Source organism: Ursus maritimus, unplaced genomic scaffold, assembly GCF_017311325.1.
Source record: "Ursus maritimus isolate PB19 unplaced genomic scaffold, ASM1731132v1 scaffold_5, whole genome shotgun sequence".
NCBI classification, from domain to species: Eukaryota; Metazoa; Chordata; class Mammalia; order Carnivora; family Ursidae; genus Ursus; species Ursus maritimus.
In genome coordinates this window covers 8728233-8754966 of record NW_024426663.1, presented here as the reverse complement: position 1 = coordinate 8754966, position 26734 = coordinate 8728233, and the positions used below count along the sequence as shown (strand labels likewise).

Below are 26734 nucleotides of genomic sequence, written 5' to 3'. Positions count from 1 at the left end.
TTACTTTTTACTTGGCCTGACTTTACTCAGCTAGCAATTTCAACAATAGAATTATTGAATTAATTCAATAAAGGTAGGTAAAATGTGTTTCGAAATTTCATTTTCAGCATAAATGAATGAATGTTGTTTTCAGGTCACACTAGAGAGTATCATTGGCCTTGGTATGAATAGAAAAGCTACTTTAAATCACTCTTCACAAGCAATTACAACATAATTATTCTTCAACAGAAGTTAATTTTAGCATTCTGGCATCAGGGACACATCCTGGTATTAATTTATTCACCTATCAAGTAGACCTGATTTTTTAAAATAAGAACTGAAACAATGTGATGTTTTCTGTTTTTTCCCCCAGGTTTTTTCTTTAAGTATCATTCTTAGATTTTACCAAAATATAGAATGAAATCGTGTGCATGCTGTACTATGTGATTACATTTAAAATGCGATCTTTGTCACATCTTGTTCCAATCCCATATCGCATAGCATCTGGTGTCATGACTTCCGAGATCTCATGTGTTTGCATGTGATAGATTGGAAAGACCTAACCCATACAGTTCTAAGCAATGGTCATCTTCCTTCTTAATTAATGATTTTTTAAATATCCAAATTTTTTTCATTTCTTTTTTTCAGGCTTTGAATTGTATTCCATGGTGCCATCTATTTGTCCTTTAGAGACTCTTCACAATGCCCTGTCTTTAAAGCAGGTGGATGAATTTCTAGCTTCCATTGCTTCTCCATCAAGTGAAGTTCCACGGAAGACCCCTGAAATTTGTAGGAAAATTCTTTTTATTATTATTATTATTATTACTATCATTTTGTGGCAGTAGATATTATCTGAATATAAAAAGAATAACAATGACAAACTCAAGTAGCGGTAGTGAATAGAATTTTAGGAGAAAGGGGGGTATAAAGGAACATTATTTGGAATTCTTCGGTTTAATTACTATGCAGTGTGCCACTTTTCTTGACTCCTCCCAAAAATCTTTTTCCTTCCAAAAAGGAAAAAGAAAAATCTAAGACCCAGCAATAGAAGTCAACAATAGAGAGTCATGGTCTTTTTTTCACATTCTTATCGTGTGTCATTTTATAATAAGCCTTTTAAAAATTACAAAATACCATTTGTCACTAACCCACACATGCACACATGCCCATCCCCACAACACCTTTGTACATAGTCATACTGATTGAGACAGAGCTCTTGGCTAAAGAGAGCAAATTAGAACAAAAGGGTTTTCAAGTTATGTTCTTCAGAAAATATTTTGAAAAGGTTCATTCATTGTGTGAAGAAAAGGGATTCATGGCTCAGTAAGTTTGGGAAACTGTATATTATATCCCACCGCCCTCTGGAGAGAGAGTTACATTAGTGTAGAAATAGCTAGGGTTCTTCTGTAAGGAAAGCTGTATACCCAGATTTTCCAAAACTTATTTTTGAGAAAACACATTTTTGGTGACACATTTAAACATTCTATAGCATTATTGTAAGGAACATCATTTTGGGAAACCTTTAGGGCTACCTTTTCTGGTGTGAGGAGTCAGCCGACTGCTGTCATTCTCAGCTCTATGGGATCCGTCAGCACGTTGGAATTTCCAGTTTAGAAAGCATCCAGTTTGGGGAGAGCATGCTCTGCTCTGTTAAGAATCTTGCTAGAGGGGCGCCTGGGTGGCACAGCGGTTAAGCGTCTGCCTTAGGCTCAGGGCGTGATCCCAGTGCTCTGGGATCGAGCCCCACATCAGGCTCCTCCGCTATGAGTCTGCTTCTTCCTCTCCTACTCCCCCTGCTTGTGTTCCCTCTCTCGTTGGCTGTCTCTCTCTGTCAAATAAATAAATAAAATCTTTAAAAAAAAAAAAAAAAAGAATCTTGCCAGGGCTAGTCACATCTTTGGAAAGTCACAGACTTTCAATGTATACCTTTTTCCTTTTCATAAGGTGTATACTGTACGTCTGTTGCTCTGAAGAACGAAATTGGAGCTCTTGGAATGAAACCCACCTTCGTGTGTTGCTGTTATCCTCTTCCCTTTTCTGGCTACCACACTGTATTATTCTAGAGAGTTCTATTCACACTGTATTCTGTCTGAATGGTGCCCCCTGCATTTCTGCAGTATAGTGGCCTTCCCTTTTCTTCCACTCTGGTAGTAGAGGTCAACATCGAGTCATTAACGGTAGTGGAGAGATATCTGGGCATTCTAAAATGCTTTAGGAATGGTTTTAGGCAGTAGGTTTTCATTTCAAAATTTGCACATGAATGTATCTGATTCTGAGAACTGATAATACTCCAAATGAAATAACTTCTCTGAGCTGTGAAGTCAGAGTTAGGAGAACGAAGCATGTTTGTCTCCCTTTCTTCCCTGTTAGCTGATAGAATGGACAGTGCTTTTCCTCAGAATGGAGTAGAGAACCTGAATGAATTCTCATTTCCCCTTCACCCCCTTTATACTTGATGTTTCACTTCTTCGCTGGGGTAAGGATTTATAATCTTGAAATAGAGATGAAAGAAAGATTCTAAGTAAATTACAATTTAGGATAGATATCAATGCTATTTAGACTTAGAAGATTTTCAGTGAACGACTTAAGGGAAATAGCAGTAATGACATGTTTGTTTTGGAAAGAATTGTGGAATATTCACAAAAAGATCATCTTTGAAGATATATTCTGTGTTGCTGTTAGATTATGTTAGCTTTATTTCTGTGGTTAGTGAATTCAGTTCATCGGAGTATATTATTGAGGTATATTAATGAAATGAAGGACATTAAGTTCCTTTTCCAGTTCACATTAGCTCTTCTCTATATCATGAATACAAGTTGTACCCCAAGCCCTGTAGCTCTCTCTTTTTTTTCCATGTAGCTCCCTTAAAATTTCATGCCATTTCTTACTAAGGGAACTAGATGAGAATGTAAATGCAGTTAATGCAGTTCATAGAACTGAATAAACCTTGGAGTCCGTCTGGTTCATTAGTCTTCAATCTGTATGCCCAAGAGCTTTTGGAAGTTCCATGAGGAAGAGGATACTGAGTGGTTAGGCCTTATGTCTTGCATGGCTGCGCCAACCAGAGTATCTGATTTGCATTCATTTTAAGATTTCATTTAGGAAAAATTTATTGCTTGAAGAAAAAAACTTAAACACCATTGAGGAAATCAAGTAGTTAGTGGTCAAGCAAGACTAAAACCCAGGTCTTTGAAAGTGTATGGTTTTTTAATTCTTTTTGAATAATAAACAAAATAGATGCTAATTATAATAAAAGTTCTCTGAATCCTGTATTTTATACTGTAATGGCAGAATTAATAGTAATCACAGTATATTTACATTATTTATACTTAATTCCCTGAATTGTCAAGGAGTTAGCATCATAATATAGACTATATTGATTTTGTCCTGTTTATATAACGAAGAAGCTGACATTGTTAATCCTCTGTCATTTCAGAAAGGCTTTTCCTCACTTAGGACAAAATTGATCAATTTTGTGGTAACTTGTAGATAACTTAAAATGGGACACTAACCATACCAGATGGGGGGGAAAGTGTGGAAATGCTAATTGGATAAGTTAGAGATTGATGATAACAGGATAAAATATGCAAGCAGGGAAGAGCTTAGTAGTGGTGTAGTGTTTTACATGGTACTTTAGGGATTTTTTTCATGTTTTGTGTATTATGTCATTAATGACTAGAGCTTCTGCCATTGGGATTTATATTCATTTACTGTAGATAGATATCAACCATCTAAGGCACTGTTGCTATAATTGGCCCTCATTTATTTTTCAGAGACATGATGTTCATTGCTATCAGGTCCTCCCCCAAAATTGCAAAAACAGGCAAATCTATTGTTTGTTAACTCTCCACCTCCTTCCAGTTAGGAACTCAGAAGCTCATACCTGTAGCTCTTCTGTTCTGGCCTATCCTTTCCCAGAGGAACTCATACTTAAGAATTATCTCTACTTTTCCTTTTCACATCTCTTATTTGCTCCACCTTGATTAGAAAGAAAAAAAAAAATCTTTAAAATTCCCTTGCATTAAACTAAATCTCAGCTAGGTAATAAGGGAAGACAATCTGATTTATTACTTATAATCTATTAGTTTATTAAGTGTAATAGTTTAATAGACCATAGTGTTCATAAATTAACCATCCCTGAATCTCTACTTTGTATTCTTAAGAGAAAAACAATTTGGGACCCTGTCTTTTTTTTTTTTTTTTTCCCTTCCCCTTTCTTTTTTATTTTTTCTTTCTCTTTCTCTCTTTTTTTTTTTAACCAGGCAGTAAAACTGTCATAAGCTCTCTGCCATCCCTTAAGAATCTGAGTTTCTATCAGGGCAAGATAAAATTATGTCTGTTGAACTATTCTTGTTGGCATACCTTTAGCAAATACTGCTAAATGCTTATTATTTATAGTAGAAACAGACCATCTATTTGGCTAAGAGCACGAGAGAACTTTTTATAAGAAAGATGATTTTGCTGAATTTACTCTTTAAACCTTACATTGTCTGTTTTCTCCTGTAATATATATTCATAAGTCCACTAAATATGTCATTAAAAAAATTTTAAATGTAAGGACTTAGCAGGAAATTATTGAACTGCCATATCTGTTTTTTTTTTTTCAGCCTCTACAGCTTCACGTTCCAGTCCAGTAATGAGAAGAAAAATATCTTTAAATACATATACACCTGCAAAGATCCTCCCAACACCACCAGCTACTTTAAAGAGTACGAAAGCAAGCAGCAAGCCAGGTTAGGACTGTGCGTGAATTTCTGGATTCCGTATAGCAGTTAGAGGAGTAATAATAACTTGCTTTTTGAGTTCAAGATCTGTTTTTAAGAAGGATCATTACAATTCCTAGAGTTAGAAACTGTTATTGTAGTCTGTTGATGTATTTGTATTTTTTATCTGTTGTCTCTCCCACCCCTGTATCTGTTAATAAAACATATTTCATACTTAACACTTTTCTGCAAACTAACTTAGGAACCCTTCGTGCTTTTCTTTTGAGCCTAGGCATTATTTTAGTCATTTTATATGAAATTTTTTTCTCTTTCTTTACAGTATCTTAATTCTCCATTCTCGGTCTACTGATATGAATACCAAATTCAGCTATCTTTTATCAACTTTTTTTCTTCTTTTTTTTTTTTTAAGATTTTATTTTTTAAGTAATCTCTACACCCAACCTGGGGCTTAAACTCACAACCCCAAGATCAAGAGTCATGCTCTACCAGCTGAGCCAGCCAAGCACCCGGACTTCTTTCTATTTTTACTTTTTGGCATATGTGATTGATCCTTCCGGAAATCTTATCTTGTTCTGACTTCTGCGATGTACTGTGTCTTGGTGCTCTTTCCTTTTATCTGATTCTCCTCCTCTTCTTGCTTGACGGTCCTTCTTCTTCCTACTTTCCTGTGCCAAAAAGGACATTCAGTGGTTCCCTTTTTTCTTACCCTATACTTGTTTTCTTCAGAGAATTCTAGATAGCTCCAAGGTTTTGACTGTATCCTCCCTGGAAATCTCTTAATTCTTTTCCTCATGTCAGTGCTTTCAAATATTCTTTTGGTTAAGAGTTTGTGCTTGGGAGTGGGAGGAACCTAGGTTAAAATCTCAGCTCTACTACCTGTTAGCTATATGATCTTGGGTAAGTTACTTAACTTCTCTGATCCTCAGTTTCATAGTCATAAAATCAGGGTAATAGTACCTCTTTTAAAGGTTGTCAGAAATGAATCCAATAATATATGTAAAGTACTTGACACACACAGTAAACACTCACTAAATGTTAGCCGCTGTTGTTGTTATAGTGTTGCCACCTGTTCTCTTCACTTCCCCCCAGATAAATCCCTGTGACGCTCATGTCATTTTTCTTCTAAAATGTTCTCCCCTTACTTCCCATTCTTCCAGACCCAACCTAGCCCCCTCCACTGGTGATGTATTTATATGATTACCAAAACAAGAATTCTGATGACACTCTACTACTGACCTGATATTTATACCTAATTATAGCTCTGTCATATTATCAGGCCTTATAAGTTAAAGGCAATATCTTAAGTATATTTAAACTTAGTACATTTTAAATGATCAGAATATGCAGGTACAGACAACTTAAGTATCTTAAGTATAAGTTATGGTGTATTCCATATACATTTCAAAGCCAACATTTATATAGTTTTTTTATGCTGCAAAGCACATTTTTACTCTTACATTTCTATACGTGGCCCATGGCCATGCCGTTATGGATGAAAAAGTTGCAGAGGTTGTGACTTATCCCTGTTCACGTAACTAGTAATTGGTAGACCTAGGGTTTGAATACTGTTTGAATCATGGTACATTGTTGTTCTCTAATTTCGTATTAGACACACAATAAATGCATTATTTCATTAGCATTTTTAAATAATAACGGTGAAATGGCATTATATTTGACTTTTCAAATATAACGTAAGCCAATAAAATCCAGTCTTGCATTTCTGGGATAAACCCTTTGTGGTCATGATGAATAATTTATTTATATGTTGCTGGATTCAGATTGACTTGGAGGATTTGGGCACCCGCATTTGTGAAAGATAGTGATTGACCCGTAGTTGTTTTTGTTTTCTTGTTTTTAGTTTTTGTAATGTCTTTAAGATTTTGGTATCAGGTTGATGTTGGCCTCATAAAATGATTTGGGAAGTATTTCTTCCTCTTTCTATTTTCTGAATGAGTTTTTGTAAGATAATGTTTCTTAAATTTTGATAGAATTAATTTTCTGTTTCATTTTAGTGATGGCTTTGATAACTTGTATTTTTCAAGGAATTTATTCATTTTATCTAAGTTGTCACCTTTCTTGTTACTTTATTATCTTTTTAATGAATGTGGTAATAACTTCCATTATTCATGATACTGATAATTTGTGTTCCGGTTTTTTTTTCTTCATTACTTTCACTAGGAATTTATCCATCCTGTTGGTGTTTTCAAAGAACTAGATTTTAGCTCTTTGTTTTATATTTCATGGATTTCTGCTCTTGAATATTTTCTTCCTTCTACTTACTTTGGGTTTACTTTTATCCCGTTTCTAGTTTCTTAAATCACTTTTTGTTAGACATTTCTTTCTTGTTATATAAACATTTAAAGCTGTAAGTGTCCCTCTTTTAGCTTCATCTCACAAAAGTTACATTTTATTTTCATTCTCATTCAGTTAAAAATATTTTCTAATTTACTTTGTGATTTATTGTTTGAGTAATGGAGCATTTAGAAACATATTGGTTAATTTCCAAATATTTGGGCGTGGGGATTTGAATATCTTGTTACTAATTTCCTTGTTTCATTGCACTGCAGTTACAAAACATACACTGTTTTGTAACATACACCGATTGCACTCTTTTAAATGTGAAACTTTTTTTATGGCTTACCATTTGGACTTGGTACATCTTAAATCTATCAAGAGCACTAAAAAAGAACTTTTATTCCTTAGTTCATTGATATAATGTTCTATCAGTACCCATTAGGTCAGAATTGCTGATAATCTTATTCAGATCTTCTGTGTCTTTTCCGTTTTGAAGGGTGGGGACATATGCACGGGAGGAGAGATTCTCATTGTTGTATCAATTGCTTAGAGAGCAATTTCCACTCACAACTGTGGAGTTGTCTGTTTCTACCTTTAGTTCAGTCAGTTTTTTTTCTGTGCTTTGAAGCTTTTTTATTAGGTACATTTATATTTGATATGACTTCCTAATGTATTGACCCATTTATCATCATGAATTTTCCCTCTGATTCCTAGTATTGCTTTAAGTTTATTTACTCTGATATCAATTCTGCTACTTCATGTTGCTTATGCTTGCTGTATGCATGGAGTATTTTCCCAAACAGACTGTGTCTTCATATTTAAGGGATTTTTTTTTTTTGTAGGCAACATACATTTGGCTCTTTAAAACACCCATTCTAACAATATCTGCCTTATAGTTGCAATGTTTACAGTTCATTAACATTGTAATTATTGGGGCGCCTGGGTGGCACAGCGGTTAAGCATCTGCCTTCGGCTCAGGGCCTGATCCCGGCGTTATGGGATCGAGCCCCACATCAGGCTCCTCCACTATGAGCCTGCTTCTTCCTCTCCCACTCCCCCTGCTTGTGTTCCCTCTCTCGCTGGCTATCTATCTCTAATAAATAAATAAAATCTTTAAAAAAAAAAAAACATTGTAATTATTGACGTGGTTAGGTTAGATCTACTATTTTCTGTTTATACCTTCTGATTGTTATTCTTTTATTTTTTTCTGCCTTGTTTTGTATTAATTTACGATTTTTTAGTATTTTAACTTCTCTATTAACTTTTTAGCTTTATCTTTTTGCATTATTCTTTTATTTGTGGCTGTAAATATACATCTCTTACTTTTCGTGGTCTACTTGGAGATAATTTTATACCACTCAAAGTAAAACACAGAAGCCTTGCAACTATACGTTCATTTACCTTCGTCTCCTCCCACCCTTAACACGTGGTTGTCCAGGGTGGTACTTCCACATATATTACAAAGGCCACAATACAGTGTTAGGGTATTTGCTTTAAACAGTCATATGTATTTTAAAGGTAGTAGGAAGAGAAAAAAGTCTCTTATTTAGCCAAACGTTAGCCATCAGTTTTTATTCCTTTTACTGAGTCTTTGTTTTCATCTGGTTTTATTTGCTTTCAACCTGAATCTTTTTAGCATTTTTTATACTTCAGGTCTGTTACTATACTTGAAAAAAGTCTTTATTTTACCTTCATTCTTGAAAAGTAGTTTTGCTGAATAGACAATTCTAGGAAGAAAGTTTTTTTATTTTTTTTAATTTTCAGCACTTTAAAGGTGTTGTTCCTGTTTTCTGGTTTCCACTGTTTCTCATAAGAAGTCTTTGTTAATTTGAATTGTTCCAGTGTATGCAGTGGGCTAATGAATTATTTTTTTTCTACCTGCTTTCAGTATTTTCATTTTATCTTTGACTCTCAGCAGTTTGACTATAGCAAGCATCCTTAGGACTTTTTTTGGTAATAATCTTAGTTGATGTTCACTTTTACCTCTCCATTTTTCTGTTAACCTATCTAGTGGATTTTTATTTCAGATATTTATTCTTTAGTTTTAGACACTTTTTGATTCTTTTAATTTTTTTTCTTCAGAGATTTCCTATATTTGTATTCGCTATAAGCAATATTTTCCTTTGTTCTTGAGTAGAGTTAAAGTACTTGCTCTAAAATTCTTGCAAAACTAATCTGGCTGATCTCAGGATTGGTCTCTATCAATTTATCCATTCTCAAGAAGAAAGATGTTTTCCTGTTTTCTCATACATGGAGTAATTTTGGATTGTATCCTAGACACTATGAATGAGATGTTGTATAAACTCCAGACTGTTATTTTTGTTATGTTTCTCCCAAGAGTTTTAAGTTGTTTGGGTTCTTTTAAAGCAAAGAGTTAACCTTGGCTGAACTCAGATTACAAAACTGTGTCCCTTGAAGTTATTGGCAGCTCAGATCTCACTTCATTTCTTTTAGCCTCAGCTGGACTTCTCGGAGCTTACTACTCATGCCATAAATGTGATCAGGGTTTATACAAAGAATTGGGGGCTTTCCCTTTCTGGGATCTCCCACCTGACTTCCAGCAGCTATAGTTGCTCCAATACTTATCTTCTAGTTCTTAATGCTCTAAGAATGAGTTTTATGTTGGAGTTTTAGACATTGCACGTGGTTCAGACTGGATACTCTGGATACTGTCCTTAGGCCAAAAGTGGTTTTTTGTTGGTGGTGGTGGTGGTGGTTTTTTTTTTTTGAGAGAGAGCGCCTGTGAGCCCCGAGCTGCAGGCAGGGGGATCAGAGGGGCAAAGGGAGAGGGAGAGAGAATCCCAAGCAGACTCCATACCCAGCACAGAGCCCAGCCTGGTCACAGCCCTGAGGTCATGACCAGAGCTGAAATCAAGAGTCAGACACTCAACTGACTGAGCCACCCAGGCACCCCATTTTTTAAGACCAAAAGCTTTTTAAAAAGTGTGTATGTGTTGGGGGAACTCAACATGGGTTCCTTTCTTCCAAGTGTTGATTTTTTTCAGTATACGCCTGCTTTTGTTTACTCTTCAGTGTCTTCAAATAGTTGTTTTTCATATTTTATCCAAAGTTTACACTTCGGACTTTTTATTAATTTATTTATTTACTTATTTATTTATTTAAAGATTTTATTTACTTATTTATTTGGCAGAGCACAAGCAGGGGGAGGAGCAGGGGAAGCAGGCTGCCCACTGAGCAGAGAGTCGGATGCGGGGCTCGATCCCAGGACCCTGCGAGCATGACCTGAGCCGAAGGCAGACGCTTAACTGACTGAGCCACTCAGGCGCCCCACCTTCGGACTTTTTAAGTAGTGGTGACATAAGAGATAGAGGAGAAAATAGAGTTTATAGGGAAATGAGAAGTTCAGTTTTAAACAGATTAAGTTTATGTTTCCTGTCAGTTATCTATACAGAGATTTCTAGTAGGATATTCAGGATATAGATTTTGAAGTAAAGGGAAAAGACCTGGGACAGAAGCGTATGTTTGAAGATTGTTGGCACAATAGACGGTAGTTAAAAATGATGAACAAATTAGTTTTCCAGGAAGAATGTAGAGAGAAAAGAGAAATTTGTTTTGTGAACACATCCCATTGACATTACTTTTTTGTATTGGTATTGAATTCTAAAAAGTTAAAAGATTAAAAGTGCTCTGTTGAATGTTTACAGTGTTTCATTTACATCACAATTATAAAGTAATTATTTTTGTCACTTAGCAGTATTATTTGAACATGAATTGCTTGTGAAAATCTAAGCAATAGTTTTTCTTTTTTTGTATAGCTACCAGCGGACCTTCTAATGCAGTTGTTCCTAATACCTCATCTCGAAAAAAGAATATAACTAACAAAACAGAAATGCATGAACACAAAAAAACCACTGGGAAAAAGAAATGAAATCTTAGCAGAAGCTGGAAGTCCTTAAATATATAAAAATCACATGTTCAGTAGAAAAGGACACATAATAAACCTTGACTGAAAACTGTCAAAGCAAGTAGTTTATGTTTCTCCTAATACATCTCTGAATTCACTTTAAAATATGTTAAATCTAGAGAATTCTTTGTATATATTCAGGTAAGGAACTTTTCTCATGATCTTGAAATGTTTAAGACAATGCTTATTAACATTTTATGAGCGGCAAACGTTATGGTGATGAAGGTCTGTCATTCTTAATGTTATGTTTACCATGTGCCCTTGGTGAAGACAAGGACGGAAGACCCCAGCTAACTTGTACCAGTGTTACACCAATAATGCTGTTTACTCAAGAATCTGTGAGGAGACCTCTATATAACATTTTCATTTTCATGGGATTTTATCTTAGCTGTAAAAACCTATAGCTTGGGTTAGGATTTTGACAGTCAGGATTACTGATCGCAGATTTTTTAAGTGTATTTCCAAAGAGATTTCATTGACCATTTAGATGAGAAACTTTCCCCCCCAGTTGCTAGAATTACATATATGCTGCAATATTTAATAACTGGAGTATTAGCATATGGGTTATTTTTTTCAATATGTGCTTTGAGTTTTTTTATTGTGTGTTATTTAAAATATTACATATACAGCTGGGATAATTACACCTTTATGCACATAAATTTCTATATTAATTTGTAGAAAATACTTTCTTTATATATTTCCTGACCATAAGGTGCTTTTGCTCTTCAGGAAAATTTTGCTTCATGTGTTGGGAAGAAAGATATCTTTAGATTTTTTTTTTTTAAGAGATATAGTTGACAAGTTTATAAATGTTACACTTATTTTCAGAGTTCTTTTTAGATCTTAAGGAAATCAGTTCAAAAATGGATATCATCAATGTGAGAAGAGTGTCTGAATTCTGTAGTTAGTAGATATTATGTATAGCACCTCTTTTTAGCATTTCCATTCTTATCTCTAGTGTATCAGTTGATCTCACTAAGAAGGTTTAAAGATTGAACATTTGAAATAAATGCTCTTTTGAAAATGATTAGATTTTGAAAGGAAATGGAGATCATTGTTTTGTGATTTCATCTATGATGTGAAAAAATATTTATTATCCTTGGTGCTTTTTTCCCCCTAATGCACAAATAATTATAAACCACTTGAAATGACTTAAACTGTAAACCAAACAGTACAACGTGGTAAGAATTCCATGCATTGCCAGTCAGCTCACTTAAATTGCTGAAGCTTTAGTTTGAAGCTTATGTTTAGGAAATTATTGAATTCTCATATGAACACAACTATTAAAATTCTTCAGGAGACTCTCCTAACTTTAGATCATCATCTAAGAATTGACTTTTAGAAAATAAGCATATTACGTGTTAGTTTTTAAAGTACCAGATGCAAGTCACAAATACATACAATTATAGAAGTTTATACACTTCATGTGAATGTAGTTGTATTATGTAGAGACATGTCTTGTAAGCAATTGAATGTACCTAAGCTTTCTGTATGTGAAAATGTTAATGTGCTCAGTGTGGGAGTAAGAAAGTACTTTTATTTTTTAAGTGGAACTGAATTAAAATATTTTATTTCCAGAATCAGAGAGTGACTTAAATGGCCAATTATTTTTTATTCCTATTCTTTATCTCTTTCCTTTTAGCTTTCAAAGTAGAAATCAATGAAGAAAACCATTTGAGTATTAAACCGTGCTCAGATTTGAAATAAAACTTGCTGTTGCCCGTACACATTGCAATATATTTCCTCGAAATTAACTAGGAATTTTCCTAGAAAAGTTCAACACAGCTTGCTTTTTTTCATTGTTATATAAGAACTATGATTTCACTGTAGTCACTAAACTCAGTAATATTCTTGTGTAGACTGGACAGTCTTATTTGAAAGAATCTTTGAATCATTTTCTAAAAGAACAGAAAGGCTTATCCATAAGAGCAAGAAATTATAGTTGTCACTATTTAGTGGAAGTTTGACTGAACTGTTTCTCACATGATTCTGTCCCTGGAAGGTATATTTTTCGTTTGGTTTAAATACTGGAAGATATTGCTTCTTGCAGCCTCATCGTCCAACCAGCGAAGAGATGAGAAAGCGCAGCCTGAGGAACTGTGCAGCCGTTCTAGGATGTTAGTCTTCATAGCACATTATTCGTTCTTTCCATCCTTAACCGTCCATCTGAACTCAGACTAAACTTTGCCCTTGACGTTGTGCTGCCAGCTTTTGCTGCCCTGGTTCTACTGGTTCTCATAATCCATCGTCAACACCAGGAAATATTTTGGGGGTGTTTTACCAACCTCGGGTTAAGGAGAAAAATGTAATGAACAGCTTATCTCCTGTTTCCTTTGAACAGGAAATGGAGGCAGAAGAGAAACAGTAAAGGGACAGAGAACTTGTGACAGTGTGCTTAGTATATAACAGAGCAAAAGGGCAATAGATGGCCATGAAGAGAGAAAAACTAAATATATGGTTCTTCAAGAAATACTTAATTCAAACTCTTCAGACAAGAGAAAAGTCTGTTTTGAACAGTATTTCCCAGATTTCCCTCCAGGTTTTGCTGACTCTGGTCTGCATGTCTACTCTTACCTAGTTTCATGCCAGTTTGAACTAAGATTTTACTTTTTTGTCTTGTGTTCATACTTTAGTGGAAAGTCCCCAGTATTTCCTTTTGTGCTTATCAAAGTTTGCTTTCCATATAGTGCTCAGCAGCATTACATCATTTTATCCGTGACCTCTCTGGGCAGCGTAAACCGCCTGTATTCTTCTTAGTCAGGTAGAGATCACTTCTGTGACGGCTCAGCGTTCCCTCTCCAGCCCCTCTCCAGTTCTCATAAACTGTACCTAGAGCTGTCACCGCCAGCAGCATTCTTACCCATGGGGACAATTTTTATATTCCTTCTGAAGGAGTCACTTGTCATAAGGAGTCCAACTAGAAACAGCTCTCCCTTTGTACAGAATCATGGATACCAAACTATTGCCATGTGAAGTTTTCTTTATATGGGTCAACTTTTTTGAAGGCCTACTCTATTTTCAGAGAAGGAGAACTATATAAGATCTATTATTTCATACCCTATGCAAATTATATTTTGATTAAATACATTATTTAATTTTCTATAACCTTTCCCATTGGTCCATGTGCTGAGTCATGACTTGAGACAGAGGTAAATGAAACGTTTCAGTTACAAATTTTCTCCTTTTGTTGTCTGGTTGTTCTGGGTTTTTTTTTCCTATTGTATGTGACTATGTTTTCCGTTGCATATGAATTCATGACTGCTAGAATTCCAGTGTGGGTAATACCTTTATCATTATAACAATATCTTTTGTTGTTGTTCTTGTTTCACTGGATACTTTTGTCCTGTAATTTAAAATGTCAGATAATAAGATTATGTCTAATTTTGGGGTTTTTTTTCATTTTGTTCGGTTAGCCACGGTATAGTACATCATTAGTTTTTGATGTAGTGTTCAGTGATTCATTAGTTGCATATAACATCCACGAGCCCTCCTCAATACCCATGTTTTAATTTAGCTTGCATTTGCTTGATTTATTCATCCCTGTATTTTTTGTATTTTTGTCACTTTGTTTAGGTATTTTAAAATAGTATATAGTAAGTTTTGTTTTGTGATTCAATTTTAGGATTCCTCTTATTCATACATTAGTGTAGTCTTTTTATATGTAATATATCTTTGCTTTTAGGTTAATGCTTTCTATTTTTATTGCTTTTGTTAGTTTTTTTAAAATCATTTTTGTAAGAGATTCCAAGTAAGAAAAACTCCAGTTGAAACTTAAAATCATAAGGAAATTTTTAACACATTTCTGAAAGTCCAGAGGTAGGGTGGGTTCCAACCACAGTTCTCTCAGTCCATACTGTCTTTGAGGACCCCCCAAGGTTCTCTTCCTCACTCCTATAGCATAGTACAAGCTTTGTCCCAAAGTTGTTTTCCCTCATGTTCACAAAATGGCTACCCGTGGCAGTCAGGGTTGTATGTTCCCTTGTTCATGTCCAACACAATAAGAATTGAGGAAAATTCTCCCTTGACCATGGAATAGTAAGTTTTTCATTTCCATGTGATTGGGCCAACTTATTTGGTCATCTATCCACTCCTGAATGAATAACATCCTCTAGGAGAATTCCATGGGCTTGTTGGCTCTGAAGCTAGTGATAGGGTCAAGCACCCCCAAAAGCCTCAGCATTGTGAATAGTTTGGACCAATTAATGCTTTATTGTGGAAGGCTCTTCCGTGCATAGTAGGGTGTTTAGCAATATCCCTATGCTAAGCTTCGAGAGTTGAGGTAGTCAATTAAGACGAGGAGCCAAAATGAAAATAATAATCAAGTCTCTGTTTACTTACTGTGATAATGTAAACAAGAGGCCAGAAAGAACAGTAGTATTGGCTCTTCACTGTTCCTCCTCCCCTCCGCCACCCCACCCCCCCCCCACTGAATGGCACTGAGCAAGGATCAATCACATGACATGCAGTGCAGATGGAGGAAATAGTCTCACAGCTGAGCAGCACAGAGCAAAATATTCCTGCCATTTGATGAAGCCAGGGGACAGGACAGGGAGAGAAGGAAAGGCTAGAAGTAGAAAAAAACAGAGTGGAGAAGTGTATTTTGGTCAAGACCTCTCCCCAATAAGAAGGTCTAAGTGGAGACACCTGAACATTGCCTTAGCCAAGGTCCCCTGAGAAGGAAACCTCTGGATGGAGGTGCCAGGGCTAAGAATGCAGATACGAATGTGAGCACGGTGGCCCGAGTCCTTGACTCTACCTCCCTTAAAAGACTGTGTGGGGAGGACAGCTTTCCCTCATAAAGCCTACCAGGCAAAGCTTTTGTAATTGCCCATGATAAGGCCTGAAAGATCGTACATAGGATTTTGGCCTGAAGCTGGCCTCTAACCTAAATGCCAGTAACTCCCCCTAAAAGAGAGTCAAAAATGTCTCTACGTATTGCCAAATGTCCCCTGGAGAAGCAGAATCACGCCCAGTTAAGAATCTCTCCTTTGAGCACATGATTATGTGAAGAAAGGATGGACATAGGACCAAAATTAGGGTTCCGTTAGGAAAGAGGGGTGGAGGGGTGAATAAAGAATAAGTGATCAACCATATACGCTATATACTGCACTTTCATTATATTATCCGTGTTTGCTCTAGTTTCCTTTGTTCCCCGAGTGGTTCTCTTCTTAACTGTAATTTTGATTTATGTGTTTCATTTTTAGATGCTATTGACTCCCTGCTATGAGCAATGTCCAATTAGTATACTTTTTTTCTGCCTTTCCTCTTAGCAGTTTTAGTTGGCTGTATTATTTCCTTGATTCTTTATGTGCTTAGCTTTACACCTATAAATATTTTATGCCTTTATTACATGCTTATCAATTTAAATGCCATATTTTGAACCCCTGATTAATCAAGATGAAACCGTTTCCACCTTATCCCCTCTTGGCCTTCTGTCAGTTTCACTCACCTCTTGTATTGCATCTGGTGTGGCATTGTTTTGAGGATGACTTCCTCGCTTTTCCATATCTTTCCTGAACGCTGTTCCCTCCTTTTGCATTTCCTTTGGTTGTGTTGCCACGTGGTTTCTGATCGCCTGTATCTCTGGATGAACTTTGTGTTTCGATACGTTGAGTTACGACAGTATATTTGGTCATATTTCATATGCTCCGGGGATTCATTTTTTCTGTTGAATGGTTTTATCAACAATGGTTTTCTCTGCTATTACTTTTCCTGTCCCTGTCCTCCTTTTCTTGGAGTGTTTGTGCGTGTACCACACGGGTTCCTTTCCATTTATCACTCATCTTGAAATAAGTTTCTGGCTCCCCTATTCGATATATGCCCATGTAGTAGGTAGTACAGCATTTTGGACTAACAGCTCTTCTTGGGTAATAGGGAAGCTGCTTATGACGGGATTGTGACTCTGCGAGAGCTGTTTTAACCTTTTCTTCTCTCCAGCAAACAATAATTGACAACCGCAGAGCTACCCCTCTTGGAATCTCTTTCCTCCACTCTTGTCTCATCCACAGACGGCTGCTTGTAAGTGACACGTCTGCATCTCCGCCTTTGGCTTTGCCTCTCTTGCTACTCTGTGGTCCCAGGCAGTATCCAGAAAATCCCCGACTGCTGGTGTGCACCCCATTTCCATTGTTTCAGACAAGGAATTGTTTGTGCCCCTCAGATGATGTCAGCTATTTTGGAGTCTCCTTGTCTGATGACTCTGAGGTCTGGAGCTAGAAGCATCCTCTGCAGGCATCTTCCTGTTAGACCTGTTCTTCATTTGCCAGCTCTTCTCATCAGTTGCGTCTGAAGTTACAAGGGTTTTCCAGTTTTGTTGAAGACAGTTTATATCTCTGTTTTCTATTTGGGGAGAATCACTTTTATTGAGAAATGATTTCTCCATTTTCAAACAGGGTATCACTTCTTTTTTTGTTACTATCGTTTGACAAGAAGGAAGAGGAGGAGGAGGAAGAAGTAAAGGAGAAGCTCCTGTTTTCATAACACAGTTAGTATTTTTTAAATGAAGTTAATGCCAGTTTTGCATAAAGTCCAATGTTGTCAGGATCAAATGAGATGGTAACTTGGTAAACCAACAGGAAGAACAAATTTGAAGGATTATTTGTGTTCTTTTGTTGTAATAGAGTTGTATGTAATCCAAATGTCAACCAGGCCTCTGTTTTCAGTTGCGTTTCAGCATTTTTGCAGTCAAGGATGTTCTAGACCGCTCCCAATACTCTTTTATGGTTGCTTTTGTTGCCACGGGAACAGCCTGCCTAGTAACAATCTGACCAAAAAAAAAAAAAAATCAAGGTTATTTTGGCATCTTTTCCATTTATAAAATCTTTAAAATAAGACAATACATTCCTTCTTAAAGCAGGGTTTGAAAAAAAAAACAACCCACAGTATTTAACAAAACAAAATGAGGTCTGCCCTCCCACCCATCCATCTCCTGTCATGTGCGGTGTGAATGACACAATTGTGTGACCCTAGTGAGATAATGGATGTATGGTTTAGGTACCCATTTTAAAGACCTTGCAAGGATGTACCTGGAGGAAGAAAGTAGGCTACTTATTTATCATTCTGTGTAACATGCTTCACGAGTACTTGATATACAAAGGGTGATTTTTTTTTAAAAGATAAAACCAGTATGCTTTCTGAAAGTGTTTTGCTACTTTAAAAAACTAGGTTTTTCTGGGGCGCCTGGGTGGCTCAGTCGTTAAGTGTCTGCCTTCGGCTCAGGGCGTGATCCCAGCGTTCGGGGATCGAGCCCCACATCAGGCTCCTCTGCTATGAGCCTGCTTCTTCCTCTCCCACTCCCCCTGCTTGTGTCTCTCTCGCTGGCTGTCTGTCTCTGTCAAATAAATAAATAAAAATCTTTTAAAAAATTAAAAAAATAAAAAACTAGGTTTTTCTTAAACTAGTCAATACAATAGAATGCTCAGTGTTGGGGCACCTGGGTGGCACAGCGGTTAAGCATCTGCCTTTGGCTCAGGGCGTGATCCCGGCGTTATGGGATCGAGCCCCACATCAGGCTCCTCCGCTATGAGCCTGCTTCTTCCTCTCCCACTTCCCCTGCTTGTGTTCCCTCTCTTGCTGCCTGTCTCCATCTCTGTCGAATAAATAAATAAAATCTTTAAAAAAAAAAAGAATGCTCAGTGGTAAAGGTGGATGGATGGATAGATGGAAAAAATGAAAAGGAAGGAAAGGTGAGGCAGAGAGACTAAAAGAACATAGGCTCTACTATTGTATTGTCAAAAAACATTGCTGATATGAAGAAATTGGAAGCCAGATAATTAAAGACTGTCTTTCACTATATGTAGAAAGGCTAATTTGTCCTATAAGAAAATGAGACCTGGGAGTCCCAAATGTTATAACTCACAACAGTTTTGTATAACTGATTCTTCACTAGTCATTTAGAAACCTTTTTGAAGGCTTCTAATATGCCATCTGCATATCTACTTCCTTTTTGAACACTAATTTAGCTAGAGAGCATAACTAAAACAAGACTTCGTGGTACTGATATCCAGGACTACACCTTCTTGCTCCCCAGAGGCTCTTTTAAGGAATTTACTGTTAATACAATTGATGCTACAATATTTGTGATTATAATTTTAGAATTATCTACTCGAGAATATTTACTAGCTTCCATTTATAACCCAGATTGCATTTAGTTCTAGATATTGGTTGATACTGTAAACGCAAACTGTCTTTTCTATTAGCCTGAACAGTATGGAATATAGTTAGAGAAATGTTACTATAGCAGGAACAAGAAAAAAGTTATACCTAGTGTATTGGTGATGTGGTGCTATAGATTGTATAAAAGCAGATGACTAGTGGGAAACCTTCGAGTGTATAGAGTATGTTCTTTATTTCTGCGGCATGTGCATTACCTTGCTTGTTTGCTTAAACGGACATCTGCAGTTGTTCTCTGAAATGCTCATCGGGGTTCTCAGCTCTCTTTACTGTCTGCGATGATGTGATTCTAAGTTATTTTCCGTGTTACTTTCTGCCCTCTGTATTCTAACCAGTGCTGCAACCACAAATAAGTATCTGTCTTGCTGTATGAGAAACAGTAGACCTGGTATCATTTCATCATAACATGGTTACAACTCATTTGATCAAAAAATAAATAAATTATCCCTAAAAATCTAGTTACCCCATAGGAATCAAATGACCTCATATTACTGAGTTGGGCCAGGAGGCGACTACATAAGCAGGAAAGTTGGTTGCTAAGTAAGGAATGGGAATTTGGGAGGAATCTATCCGCTCAAAATCTTACCTCCTTGCTGGATACAGTGTCTGAAATGTCAACAGTGGAGATCATAGGGGAAAATCATTAAGAAAGCTCAATGAACTCCCTGCCAAACACAGAGATAGCCCCTTTTAAAATGCAAATACACTTGGAAGGCTTACATCATTAATCTGGCCATTAACCCCATAATTTATCAACTGCTTTTCTCACAGTCATCTGAGAAAGGCATTCCTTCACCAAATGTGTGCTGGATGCCGATTATAAACCCATTACTGTGCTAAGCCCTGGTGATATGAAAGTCCTGTTAGCATTCTTCAAGGAATTTACTGTCTTTTGTGGACCAAGTGCTTTAAAGCTATCACAGAAAGCGTGGCAAAATGAATAATTAATTCTTATATTCCAAACACTTAAAAATTCTGGATAAAATATTTATTTTGGAAATGCATGTAACAGCTCAAAAATAAGAAATCAAAACCAGAACGTATTGGAAACAAAAGAAAGCAGTGTCTAAATCAAGCTTGAAGTCTTTTTGTCTAAGGGATTCAAAGGGTACCCCAATCCCTGATTTTTCAGGGATAATTTATTTGATCAGCATAAGCTATATAGCTAAGGGTACCCTTGAGGAAGTATGATAGGGATTGAGGTTGCAGACTGTATGCATGGCAAGTTGCTGGAGCTGGGCTCCATTCATAAAAGACAGCAGGAAAGGCTCTATAATGTGTGAACCGGAATTGTAAAATCTTATACCTACTCATTGTCTGGGAAAGTCCACAAAAAGAAGCAAATGCTGAAACACATCTTTGGGACCCTTTCACAATCCAGGGCATGCACAGGGAACTCCCACAATAGAAGATCACACTGAAAAGAATCTCATCATTAAAAAACAACTTGCAAATCCCATGAGAAAACCACAGGAGACATTTGGCATCCTAGGAGAATTTTTATCTGAGGAAGTAGATGGTGATGTGTTATTGTGGCATGAAAGGAGCAGAGTAAGGTTGGGGCAGGAAGAGATATTTAGAGGGGAAGGTAGGAAAGACAAACAATGATGACATCATAAGTGTGCCTGGGGTGGCATTGAGTGGGAGGCTTTCATTTAAGAGGCTTAAAGAATTTCATTAACGTTGGAGTATAAACTACTGGAGACAGGGATGGTTTCCATGTTAATACAGTCTCAAAGTGTATACTCGGAAGTGGCATTCTGTAAATTGTAATAGCTTTTCAAAGTAAGTAATGTCAAGCTAATAGTATAACAGGAAGTTAAAAAAATTAAGTCATTTTTATTCCATCAACCCTGTAAGACTGTTTTCATTTTTTCATGCTGTCTTCCAGTTACTATCCTTAGGTATCTTTACATAATTGTAATTATTGTGCCATAAACGAAAATTTTGTTTTTCCTGGGTTCTTTACTCCATATCACATGACATTTTCCCATGATCCATAGTATTTATCACGGTCATAATTATCACTTAAAAATTCTGTCACTTAAACATTTTTAGAAGTTTTATTAAAGTAAGATACATCAGGTCAAATGTTACTGAAATGAAACAAATGTGCTTCACTTTCCTTCATCTTTTTTTTTTTTTACCTCTACCCATGCCTACCCCAAGTCTCATTTTCTAAAGGCATCTCCTTACACGTTTTCCAGCTCTTTCTTCAGATATTCACCTCCACATTTCTATATTATAATCTTACACAACTGTGTTTTGTTGTATCCATTTAGCTACTATCTCTTGACTTCTTGTTATGGTAGATAAGCATTTAACTTTCTAGACTCTGCTTTTCCTTTCTACCCTCTAATAAGGTTGTTAAATCATTAATCAGTGCCTACAGTATTAGTGGCCGTGTAAATATTGCTTATTGCTGAGCCAAGTAGTATGCTCTGATTGTTCCCTTTCTAGTAAAATACTTGTTTCTTCTTGAAACTTTCATTGGTTTCCATTCTGTGGATGTATTGTGAGTTCTTTAAATTCTCCAATGAATATGTAAAGCAGAGTTCAATATTATTTTCAACAATCAGGTCACTACTTAGTTCCATGTTTCCCCCCTGATTAGCTCCTTGTTTCTTGTCAGTAGGATGACTTAAGAATTTGGACACACAAAACTGGACAAAAAACAATAACAGATACTCAGAAGTCAATCCAATGACTTCTTTTTTTTTTTTTTTAATGATTTTTTATTATATTATGTTAGTCACCATACAGTACATCCCCGGTTTCCGATGTAAGGCTCGATGATTCCAATCCAATGACTTCTTACTATACCTAAGAGTTGTATGGTCCCACCAGTCAGGAAAAATTTGAAGTGAATGAAGGATTCATAAAGTTCGGTTTTTAAAGTTAGATAGGGGAATATTTTTACTTAAAGAAGGGCCAACGAAATTCAAAATCCCATCGAGCCACGTAGCCAATTACATAAAGGTGGCCAACTTAATGACTTCTTCGAGTAGACAGAAAAATTAGGTAAAGTCGATTTACAGTCTAAGAGATGCAGGCTACTTAAAAGCCCCCTCCTTCTTAAGGTCGTAGCATGCTTAGTATAACAGCAATATACCATGCTCTGTAAGCCCCATCAAAGTTGAAGGCAGGAATCCCATCCTTGCCTACTCCCGGGTCTTCTTGGTACAGAAAGAAACTTTAAACATGCTAACAAGGTGGCTGCTAAAATGGGATGGTAACTTCAATGTTTTGTTGGTGGGTAACAGTTTTTTCCTTAGTGGGAAAGAACAATTTATCTTTTAACCTTGGGAAGACTTAGAATACAGTAGAAAAATAGTTAAAGAATCAATAAGTAACAAGATTTTTTGTGTTAAGAATCTCTGTGGTTTTGAGTTTTATGTAATTGTAGTATTTAAGAAAACTTGGTTAATTAGAGTTAACAAATCAGCCTTGTGATTCTAATTTTAAGGTATGTAATTGATTTAATTTGATTTTAAGTTGAAATCTAACTTATTACATTTATAAGAATTTATAAATTCTTGCAATATTTGTCACACTAAGTATTTAAAATGCAGTTTAAAAAGCTTACACAAGGGGCGCCTGGGTGGCTCAGTAATTAAGCATCTGCCTTCAGGCTTGGGGGTGATTCCAGGGTCCTGGGATCGAGCCCCACATCAGGCTCCTCCGCTGGGAGCCTGCTTCTTCCTCTCCCGTTCCCCCTGCTTGTGTTCCCTCTCTCGATGGCTGTCTCTCTCTCTGTCAAATAAATAAATAAAATCTTAAAAAAAAAAAAGTTTACACACGTCTCATGAGCCAAGCTACTAAATGGGACTGAATATTAATAAAAGGATCCCTCAAAAGTGATTGAAATTTACAAGATTTACAAACACAATACTATTATCTTTAAGTCAACTGAAGTGCTCAGGAATTTTGTTTTTTTTTAAAGATTTTATTTATTTATTCTACAGAGATAGAGACAGCCAGCGAGAGAGGGAACACAAGCAGGGGGAGTGGGAGAGGAAGAAGCAGGCTCATAGCGGAGGAGCCTGATATGGGGCTCGATCCCACAACGCCAGGATCACGCCCTGAGCCGAAGGCAGACGCTTAACCGCGGTGCCACCCAGGCGCCCCAAAGTGCTCAGGAATTTTGAATGTATAACTTTACTAAATTGAGCATTTTAAAAACCATAGTGCTCTGTGAATAATCGTTTTTGTGCTCCCAGGTTGCCGGTGAGAGCATTACAGAACTGGCTTAAGAGAGTCCCCTGCCCTTTGCTGCATTCTGGACCCCTTCTCTCTGAGCCCGCCTCCCCTGCTTTCCTGTGTTAGCTTTCTGTTTCCCGGATTCTTCACCCATGTCCTCCTCTGAATCACATGGCCGCATGGTCACACTCAGAGAAGGACTCCACGTTCTTCCAGGAAGGAGAAGGACGCATATAGAGTGCTGGGTGAGGAGCAGATGTTGAAGAGAAAACCCCTGGTGTCTGTACACAGCCTTTCCCCCAGGCCCCATCCCATTCTTGCCTCCCACTGAACCATATGCCCCAAGCCCTTCCGGGCGCCCTGGAGCTGCTGGTTTGCTGTACTTTCGTGTCCCCATCTGCGGCCTTGCAGTTGCCTCTGCTCTTTCAATCCGGTAACACAGTGCGATGAGCTTTCTACTTTCCATAAATCTCTTGACACCTCTCATCTGATGTTCTTTTCATTCATACTCGCTTAATGGTTTATTATTTTTTATCTTTCCCTTTTTGTCATTGTAGAGTGGTTAGGGAAGGAAGTGGAGATACATTGCAAGAGTTCAACTTTCATTAAGAGGAAATCTCGTTTTCACAATAGGTCAATAGTCTGTTAGATCATCTACCATAATTTGTTTAAAGGTTTGTTACTATCGAGACCTTAAATTCCTTCTTTTTCTTTCCCGTCAGCTTGTTGTTGTTGTTTGATCAGTTATCTCCTTGCAGTAAATTACAAGAGGTGGAATTATGGGATGGAAAGTTAGAAAGCGATACAATGTGGGGTAGTAGAAAAGTGCGGGTTTTGGTATATAGCTCAACTTCTAATTCTGCTCATCGTTGTGTGATAAGCAATATATTTTTTTGACCCACCTGAGTCTCAGTACTCAAAATGCAGATTCAGACAGACTCTTTATTCCAAAAATCAAAATACTCTGCAAAGTAAATAAAGTAAAATGAAAGTAAATAAAATTTAAAATAGCTATAAATCTGGCTTGAAAAATAAAAGTAAAGTAGACTTCTTGGTGTTAATACCCTGCTACATAACCTCCTTAACAAATTTAATTCCATTATTTGCCATTCTCCTTTCTTAAAAAGTCTCTAGGTTTGACAATTTCTATGCATCAAATCATTTCTAAGTGTTATCAAACTGTCCACAGCCTCAAGGCTTTCTAGAGTAGACATCTGATGGTGGAACAGTGTTTTCTGCACCTAATTAGAGCTTTGCAAGTGTTATTATAATAAAAACAAGTTCTTTTCTCTAACAGCCTTTTGCAATTCATATAAAAAGTTATTATACCTTTCTGGACTCTTGCCAGCTTTTAGAATTTGACTGAACTAAGTGCAATTGGGAAGATAGTTTCTTTGCTCATTGTCCTACTTGCATTACTAAGAAGTTGTTTGCCAAAACTACACAGAATAGATTCCTACCTTTTCTGTTTCTGTTTTCACTTTGAAGAGACCAGTTTACTACAGAATTTTTTCAGATTGAAGCCTGCCCAGTTTTTGGTTCTAACTTCACTCTTCTCAGACTACAGATGAGATATTAAATATTTCCTTGAGTATATATTCCACTTTTCAATTGGCACCTTTATTAAAAAGAAAAACACAAGTGAGATCAGAGTAAATGGGGGTAGTCATTAGAACATCAGAAAGGAATATACAATTATTTATATTTTCTGGAATGTTTCACATGTTGCCAGAAATAAAATACACCATTTTAAGAATGCTATATTATTCACATGATTTAAAGAGAGCAGAAGTTCTAGTCAAGTAATTCAACTACAGTCATTTCATTTGAATGAGACATATTCTTTTCAACTTCATCATAAATTATTTTGCCAAGCTCTTTAAAGAGCCTGGGGAGGTGAGCAGAGCATGTAGGATTCTTCTTAGCGACAGATAAGGAAGTTGACATCCGGAGAGTTTGCCAGAAGAAACACAGTAAGTCAGTGACATAGTTGGAAAAGGAATTCAGGTGCCCGAACTCCTGGGCACTTTAGTCTCACAAAACCATCTCTTGATGATCGGCTCTCTTGCTGTTTATTATCCTGCTAACCTTGCTGGTTGACTGAAGTTCTCAGGGCATACCGTTTGCTGCTTGTAATTCATTATGCAGTTACTGAAAAAATATTTCTCAAATCAGAAGTATTTGCACAGAAATTCTGGTATCTTGACTAGGTTTCAGAAGTCTTCATTCAGGAAATATAGCTCAATCTTGTCTTTTATTTATTCAGTCTATATCTCAACCCTGACTGCAGTGTGGTTACGGGAAGAAAATGGGTGAAAGTCTGAGGTCTGTCTGTCTCGGCTCTGTCCTCCACGAGCATGTCTCCCTGGTCACCCTCCTCTAACCTCCGTTGCTTCGTAGGTCAAACTCAGAATACTATCTACTTTTACTGCCTTCCCAGGCTTTTTGTGACTAGCAACACTAAGATGGAATACGGGAGGGTGCTTGGTAGACTGTAAAGCATACCACCAAGGGAAGTTACTATTGTTTCCTCAATCCCACAGAACAGGGAAGAAATACCTCTTAGGTTCATGGAACAGAGAAAAGTGGGAGGCCATTTAAAAGGCATTTCAGCCTGAGCCGTTGTTAGGATTTATTTGCTTGAATGATACAAGTTGACCTTTAGTAAAAATTTCTGCCATGAAAGCAATTCGAGGATGGCAGTTTACAATAGGCTGCGTGTCTCTTTACAAAGTACAAAAGTGCACCGGTTAGAGTTAGGTGAATTTCCTAGTCTCCGGGGGTGAGAGTAATAGGGAGCAATCTGTAGGATTAAATCCTTGTTCACTATAATTTGGTAGTTTACGGATTGTTTTCCGACTTTCTATCTGGCTACTGGATTTTCAAATTCTCTTATCTTAAGTAAACAGTATTTTCGGAAAGAGCAGTAATTTAGTAAATCTGTGTGTATCTGTGTGCCTGGAGGTACTCCTATGGGCAAGAACTGAATGTGGTTATGATACAAGTTTAGATTTAAGCTTTCTGTTTCAGCTTGGTGGAGAGGGGGGGAGCAGAGTCTGCCGGATTAACGTGCGTCTGTGTGCAGGGTGTATCTGGGGTTGTCCAAATGTCCCAGCGCTTTAGTTGCCCTGAAGATACACATCAGTGTGTCCGTTTCTACCCACTCTGCCTGACTTCTGAAGTCCCTTTACTGTCGAGTTCTGAGATAAGAAATTTGGATCTTAAATAAGCAAGTGAATAAGAGACAATAGGAAAGAGGGAGAAAAGGAAAGAGAATTGATTTTTAAGTCAAAAAAGTACCATGGAGGGACGCCTGGGTGGCTCAGTCAGTTAAGCGTCTGCATTTGGCTCAGGTTATGATCCCAGGGTCCTGGGCTCGAGCCCCACATCAGACTCCTTGCTCTGCAGGGAGCCTGCTTCTCCCTCTGCCTGCAGCTCC

At 37.0% G+C, this 26734-nt stretch overlaps 1 protein-coding gene across 17 annotated transcripts in view; it reads left to right on the top strand.

The window, feature by feature from the left end:
• PPIP5K2 (diphosphoinositol pentakisphosphate kinase 2) overlaps positions 1 to 12500 on the top strand; it is a 69265-nt gene extending 56765 nt beyond the window's left edge. For all 17 annotated transcript variants that reach the window (XM_040622013.1, XM_040622010.1, XM_040622007.1 and 14 more), the window contains 3 exons: positions 628 to 768; positions 4587 to 4712; positions 10775 to 12500. In XM_040622013.1, the coding sequence (XP_040477947.1) occupies positions 628 to 768; positions 4587 to 4712; positions 10775 to 10887 (380 nt within the window). In that variant the 3' untranslated portion in view covers positions 10888 to 12500. The remainder of the gene's footprint in view (positions 1 to 627; positions 769 to 4586; positions 4713 to 10774) is intronic.
• Positions 12501 to 26734: the final 14234 nt, after the last annotated feature.